Source organism: Montipora capricornis, chromosome 7, assembly GCF_036669925.1.
Source record: "Montipora capricornis isolate CH-2021 chromosome 7, ASM3666992v2, whole genome shotgun sequence".
Lineage (NCBI taxonomy): Eukaryota > Metazoa > Cnidaria > Anthozoa > Scleractinia > Acroporidae > Montipora > Montipora capricornis.
In genome coordinates, this window is record NC_090889.1 from 44,517,274 (window position 1) to 44,524,773 (window position 7,500).

The following is a 7,500-nucleotide window of genomic DNA, read 5'->3' on the forward strand; positions in this document are numbered from 1 at the left end:
GCTGCAAATAATATTCTGCTCATGCGCAATTGAAATCACGCTCTTGTGAGAAAATGGCAGATCGGTTCCCCGAGTTGTCAGAGAATGATTCGACATCTTAGTTGATCGAAAGAACAGTGAGAATACTAAGAAAGGAACAAATTTTCAACGTATTTCGAAAGTATCTCAAGGAAAAAAAGGTAGGCGAAGAGTCACTCGTGTCATCGACACGAAGGACAAGTGTACTGAAGAGATTTTATGCTGAAGCCAAAAAAAAGAATGGCGAGCTTTACACCAAAGCTTCACTTGTCGGGATACGCTTTGAAAAGTGTGAAATTTTCCAGCTTTGTTGATGCCTAGTGTTATTGAACGTTTGACTGTAAGCACAACTTGAAGTCTACAAATATAATTATGCTGAGAAGGAAACCAATTGATTGGTGCCATTACTCGACTCTGCAAGGCAGCGAAGACTTACGGCTTCTCGAAAACAAAAACAAAAAACAAACTCGGTGATCGAATGATAAAACAATTATTGACCTCGGTTATCGCAAAATATCGTGATTTGTCAGTGTCTCGCAGATCAATTATTTGCCTCAACCTTCGGCTTAATTGATCTGCTCGCCACTGAAAAATCACGATATTTTGCTCAACCTCGCCCAATAATTGTTAAATGTTCAACGAACTGCACTACGCCTCTAATCTTTGTGCGAACATCAATTACTTTTAATATTTATCTGCGTTTCCCATTTTCTCGACCTCTTTCATTATGCTAAAATAATAATAATAATAATAATGATAATAATAATGATAATAATAATATCAACCACCCAATCAATTGTATTTACACTAATTTATTTTAACGCCAAGGAACACTTGTTTAGCAGATGGTTCCCAAGTTATTTAGGATTAGGTCAAGTGAGCGAAAAACGAGAATACTGGCTTCAATGATGAATGCACTTGACTGGTTTCGGCCTTTGCATAGAACGGTACCATTGAAATATTAATGAACCTTGGAATAAGGTATAAACATGACTCAGGTGCACCATCCCTTGTACTTCTGGTTTCACACCATCTTCTTCGAAAGGAAGGGAAGGTGTCTGGCATATCAGCCATTTAGTTAATAGCAGAATTTTCGCAGGCATTTTATCCCTTGGTTGTTAGTTCGTAGGTTGTAAACGTTTGGGACTTGGACTTTTACATTTCTAGTGGTTGATTTTTATTCCAGGGAAATCTGTTCCTTCGGAGATTCTTTCGCGTGGCCCCCGTGCTGTTGAAGCCTTCAATAGTGCTCTCAAGGATGGTACAGCTCTTGTAAGAAGACTACCAATCATGATAATTGGCCAACATCGGGTCGGGAAGACTAGTTTGAAGAAGTCATTGACTGGAGAAGCCTTCAGTGCAACGGAAGCTAGCACAGAAGGAATAGAGACTGATCCTTCCCATTTCAAAATCTCAATGGAAGTTTGGAAGACAGGCCAGAAAGGAATAGAGGCTGATGTTGACTCCAAGGTATTCTTTGATCACCATGCAGCGAGCTTATTGATAAAAAGCTTGAAAGGAGAGCACGAGAAGATGCCAGGCGCTTCCGCCCTTAAATCCTCGGAGGAATCAAGTAGAAGTGAACAAAGCAAGGACACCGCAGAGTATATTTTTGAAACAGAACTATCGGACGATTTAGTGAAAATGTCAATAGAAATGCTTAAGAGTGATCAGACGCTCGAAAGAGAGGACAACATTTACTCCACACTGTGGGACTTTGGAGGCCAGATGGTTTATTATGCCACCCACCCAATCTTTATGACCGATAAAGCCATTTATATCTTGACGTGTGACTTGAGTCGTGATCCATATCAGCAAGCTAGCATTCCTGAGAGAGAAGGACTGTACAGGAAAGCTAATGACATTAACTTCAGTTATACAAATATGGATTGTCTCGATTACTGGTTGTCATCGATTTATTCGTTGGCTAGTTCAAATGCCTCGAGCCTGGGCACTGCTCTGCCTGAAATGTCGTCCACAAAGTTGCCTCCGGTTTTTCTAGTCTGCACCCATGCTGACAAGCCCTATACTGATAGTCCTGACGAACATCCCAATGCAAGAAGGGTGGCCCTTGATATTTATGGTTTCTTGCAAACAAAGAGTTATAGGGATCACCTCTTTCATGACGTCTTCGTTGTTGATAACACAAAGGCGGGAAGTGACAATGATTGTCAGGAGGTGATACGGCTGAGGGAAGAGATTCTGGCTGTTGCCAAGAAATTACCCCATTTGAAACAAGCCATCCCACTGAAGTGGTTAAAGTATGAAAATGAACTCCACCGGTTACGTGAAGAGGGTCACAAGTGGATACCTAGAGAGAAAGCCATGGAGATTGCCTTTGGTACGTGTGGTTTAAGGGATGATGAAGAGTTTTCCACAGCCACGAATTTTTTACACGATCAGAGAATTCTGATTCATTTTAGTGGACACCGAGAGCTGCAAAGGATGGTTATACTGGATCTTCAATGGCTCATTGATATCTTTAAAAGGGTCATTACCATTAAGCCTTATGAGGGGTCAGAGAGAAGTGTTAAAGATCTTTGGAGTGATCTTGAAAGGATGGGAATATTTGATGAACGGCTGCTAATTCATGCCTGGGAGTCATTCTCGTTGACGCAGGAAACCCACAGCAGCCTGGTGGCTATCATGGAGTGACTTAGCTTGCTCTGTTTCTGGTCAACAGGAACAGAGCGAAGCATACAGTACCTAGTGCCATCCATGCTCAAGTTTCCTCCAAGAGATGACTTTCTTCAGCTACTTGAGTCCATTCAAGTTCCTTCGCTCTTCATAAGGTTCAAATTGGGTCGAGTGCCACCTGGTCTTTTTCCCCGTCTTGTCCTGCAGTTTTACCAGTGGAGCAAAAAGGAATGGAAAAGTCCTGTAAATCCTGAACTGTGCCGTAACTTTGCTTTGTTTCGTATACTTCCTGATCAAGGAACGTCCGTCATTTTCCTTTGTCATTCCTCCTTCATCGAAGTCGCAGTTCACACCGCAGATTGTGCCGTTAAAACAGCAACACCAGGCTTCAATTATGGTAGTTTTGACAAGTCTACAAGCCTTGCAATCCACTGGCAACTGAGAATGATTCTAGAGAGCATGCAAAATGAGTTTGACTGGCTGAGCAACATACGATTCGAAATGTGCGTCTGCTGTCCAATTTGTTCACTCAAGGGCTCTGTCAAATGCCGCGCTCATGATGTGCGTGGCTGCGATTGTCTACATTTATTGTCGGAATCAGAGTTACAGCAATGCCAATACTGCACCAGACCTGGTCTCCGAGGAGACTGCAGGATTCGCATTCAGATGTTTGCCCCCTGGTTTTCTTTTTCAGATGCAAGTGCAGAGGCAAGAGGAACTTCAGTCAATCAGGTTTGTTTACGGGTTTGTCAAAATAAATATAACAATAATAATATCTTTATTTGTATAGCGCTCATTAGCAATAAGTCATGGCGCTTTAGGCATTATGGAAAACATAAAAGTAAAAACTTCAGGGTAGGGATTAGAATTCAGCGGACATCCGACCAACAGTTTTTTTTTCTTCTCGTCCTTTGCGCCCAATCAGGATACAGGTAAATAAGAATCTAAGAAAAGTGTTTTTTTTTTCTTTGCATTACTAGACATCTCTTGGACATGACGTCGTTGCAAGAAGCGCTGTTTCTTTTAAGAAAGGTACTGTATTTTCATCTCAAACAAGGTTGTAGTTAGTTGGCCACTTCTTGCAAACATTGGCGATTTTCGGACATTTAAGCTTAATACTTCTTCTCACATGTGATCCTTAGAAAGGGAAGAGCAACAAAAAACCATCGCTGCTAGGAAAGTTCCAAATAGATTTAATTTCAATGGGTGGTGAAAAGAACATCAAATCAGACCATTTGATTATTAAAATTAAACTGCATTCACACTTTACACCAAGTTGTGTTTAGCAAGTGAAGCTATGATCCTCGCGGTTATGAACGCAATTTTTGCAATTGCATAAAGAAGCCTGAAAAATTCAGGATTTCAACCGGGTTTCAACCCGTAACCTCGCGATTCCGGTGCGACGCTCAACTGAGCTATAAAGCCAACCAACCAACTGAGCTATAAAGCCAGTGACGTTGAGAGCTGGTCATTTGTGGATTCCAATGTTCCCGTGAGGAATGAATTAACGATGAAATGATATATGAAATGGATCGTATATGAACTCCGGATATGAAGTCAAGTGAAGCTATGATCCTCGCAGTTATGAAGGCAATTTTTGCAATTGCGTAAAGAAGCCTGAAAAATTCACGACTTCAACGGGGTCTGAACCCGTGACCTCGCGATTCCGGTGCGACGCTCAACTGAGCTATAAAGCCAACCAACCAACTGAGCTATAAAGCCAGTGACGTTGAGAGCTGGTCATTTGTGGGTTGCAATGTTCCCGTGAGCGTCGCACCGGTATCGCGACGTCACGGGTTCAAACCCCGTTGAAGTCCTGAATTTTTCAGGCTTCTTTACACAATTGCAAAAATTGCGTTCAGAACAGCTAGGATCATAGCTTCACTTGATTTCATATCCGCAGTTCATATATGATTCATTTCATATACCATTTCACAAGTTGTGTTTAATTTATAAAATCCACTATTCACTGTATTTCGCTATCTCCTTAATGTTACGGAGAAGGAGTGATTTTGAAAAACATTATTTAATTATAAAAAATTGCGATAAAATATTGACAGTTTTGTTAAAAACGACGACGTTTCGACATTGGCTAAACGTCATTATCAAGTCAACGTTATTTGAGAATTACAATCTATAAATACTAAAAGAACAATAGCTGACAAGGGGGTATAGTAAAAGAAAGGAACAATGAAAATTGAACAAAAAGCTTACCAAGTATGAAATCCTTCTGGCACTTTCTTAAGACTTCAAATTGGTTTTCTTCCAAAAGATTTTTGCTAGTGTGAGCTTCCAAAAAATGTCGGCCAATTGCCGAATTTGTGTTCAGCAATGCGTTGGTCAAGGTGTCGGGCTGTATACCCAGCATAATCTGCATCACACAGATCACATTAAATATATTAAGCAACACATTGCTGATTCACAACTGACAGCTGGAGTTCTTTGGGTTTAACACCTTGCCCCAATTTTTTGGCCCATGGAAACCGGTTGTACTGAAAAACCAATCTTATGAGTAAAGTAAAGTAAAGTCACTGCTTACGAGCCAGAAGGCCCATCAGGCCGGCGCTTATCTCCGGTTTCAGTAGCATTAAGCGACTAGGAGTATTTATACTCCCCCCTGGATGGGATGCTAGTCCATCGCAGGGTTACCCCCAGCATTACGCCGGTACCCAATTATACACCTGGGTGAAGAGAGGCACCCTGAGAGTAAAATGTCTTGCCCAAGAACACAACACAATGTCCCCGGCCAGGCCCCGAACCCGGACCACTCGATCCGGAGTCGAGCACACTAACCATGAGACCACCGCGCCTCCCACAATCTTATGAGTAAGATCGGATAATTGTTTCCGGACGGCATTGTAACTTTTAAATTGACATAATGTAAACAGCCGTATATGAACATTTTAAGGAATATGCGCTATACGAATCTAATTGTATTGTATTGTATTGGTGTTTCTTACCGCCCTGGTTTCTGAGGCATTATGCAAAACAAAGTAGTTGAATTGATAGTAGAAAATGAAGCCATCAATTGTGAATCAGCAATGTGTTGTTTACTATTTTAAATGTGATATGTCTTGGGTGATGCAGATCATGTTGGGTATACAGGCCGACACCTTCACCAATGCATCGCTGAACACGCTCACGGTCGGAAAATCTTTTGAAAGAAAACCAATTTAACGTTTTTAAGAAAGTGCCAGGGCAAATTTGATTCCTTACTCAACGAAATGTTCTTCATTAATTAAGAGTCTCAAGCCTAATTTGAATATCCAGGCGGACTCCATACGTGCCAGACTTTTTGTTTAAATTTCGTTGTTCCTTTCTTTTAATATACCTCCTTATCAGCTATTGTTATTTTAGTATTTATAGATTTTAACGTCAAACCTTTGCGTTTTTTACAAAGATTTTAGTATTTTTTGCATGTTTAAATATATCTCTTTTATGTTACATCATTTGTTCACTTGTCAGCTGCGTCTGAAAAGGCACTTGCTTTGCCCGATGGAGTTGTAAATGCCATGCATGTTCCGTCAAGTGATCCTAAGGGTGTCGTGTCTCAGTTTCAAGAGAGTCTTCATTTGACGCCTACATCACTGGCTAATCCGCAGAACGAGGACAAACGTTGGATTCGTTGTCTCGCTAATACTGCGAAATCCGAAAACCGAAAGGATGTAGTCGAATACTTGAGGACTATTGTCCCTTGTGGCACTACTGGTAAGAAAGGAGATATAAATATATACTGATCAAATTAAATGTGTTACATACATAAGATCAATAATTGTTTATTCGTTTATTTGCTTTTTTGTGCATTCATTCTTTAACTTAAGAGACAATGAATTACTGAATGAATGAGAGAGAGAGAGAGAGAGAGAGAGAGAGAGAGAGAGAGAGAGAGAGAGAGAGAGAGAGCGCTGATGAGGGATGGATGAATTAGGGAAGAAAGAGAAACTCTCAGTTAGGTAACATACAGGATGGTCTCATGCACAAAAACACGAAACATGAAATTATACATAAAGGAATAACCACCACCACCACACCGCAGATTGTCACTTACTCTTTTCCAACGTAGCAAATGTTCTGAGACGAGACCAACGGCTTGTCGTTGTAATCTAAAAACGATTTGTAGTTTTCTCAGGCAGTACACCCTACTTATTTATCACAGCAGGATCAACCAAGCAATTATTTGGGTTGATGTTTAGATGCCTCGCCCACAAGAGCCAAGAACCCAATTTTAGAACCCTATGTTAAAGCGCTAATATACATGTCCAGCTAAAGTGATCCATATTGCTTGTTTCTGTTGTCTTGTTTGTCCCATCAAGGACCTTTGCTAGATGAGGGACTTGATGTCCAATGCGTGCCTTTCAAGCAAAGAATGGAGTTAACGTTTTTTCTTACTGGTAAGTGTAACAGTAACTTTGTCCAGGCGATTTTGTGTCGACGCGCGAAAAAGAACGCCCTTTTTTCTTCCCACAAGGCCGTTTGTCCTTTTCCCTTGGTATATACTCATTCAAGGATATTCAGTATGCAAATTAATTCGTTATTTGCACTCTTCTAGTCAACGGGCGATGGAAGGAGCTTGCACAGAGATTAGGATTTTCTTACAACGCAATATGCTACCTTGACGAGAGAAGTGCTAATCCAAGCGATGTTCTTCTTAATATTGTGGCGAAGCATTCTCCCTTTCTTGTCGGTGAACTTTACGACATGTTAGTAGCAAGTGAACTTCCTGGGGCAGCTGACATGCTGTAAACAGTGTGCTGTATTATCGTGAGTCACAGGTTTGCTACGGTTTGTGAGACGCGATTTATTTTGTATCTTATGGTAGGAAAAACAGTGAATTCTGCATGAATC

General features: G+C 40.9%; 2 protein-coding genes across 2 annotated transcripts in view; both read left to right on the plus strand.

The window, feature by feature from the left end:
- LOC138058011 (probable serine/threonine-protein kinase pats1) overlaps positions 1-2,774 on the plus strand; it is a 42,177-nt gene extending 39,403 nt beyond the window's left edge. Inside the window, exon 5 of the mRNA XM_068903904.1 lies at positions 1,205-2,774. Coding sequence (XP_068760005.1) covers positions 1,205-2,673 — 1,469 coding nt within the window. The 3' untranslated portion in view covers positions 2,674-2,774. The remainder of the gene's footprint in view (positions 1-1,204) is intronic.
- LOC138058012 (uncharacterized) overlaps positions 2,637-7,500 on the plus strand; it is a 6,434-nt gene continuing 1,570 nt past the window's right edge. Inside the window, exons 1-5 of the mRNA XM_068903905.1 lie at positions 2,637-3,387; positions 3,636-3,687; positions 6,121-6,363; positions 6,969-7,046; positions 7,205-7,427. Of these exons, the coding sequence (XP_068760006.1) occupies positions 2,737-3,387; positions 3,636-3,687; positions 6,121-6,363; positions 6,969-7,046; positions 7,205-7,398 (1,218 nt within the window). The 5' untranslated portion in view covers positions 2,637-2,736 and the 3' untranslated portion in view covers positions 7,399-7,427. The remainder of the gene's footprint in view (positions 3,388-3,635; positions 3,688-6,120; positions 6,364-6,968; positions 7,047-7,204; positions 7,428-7,500) is intronic.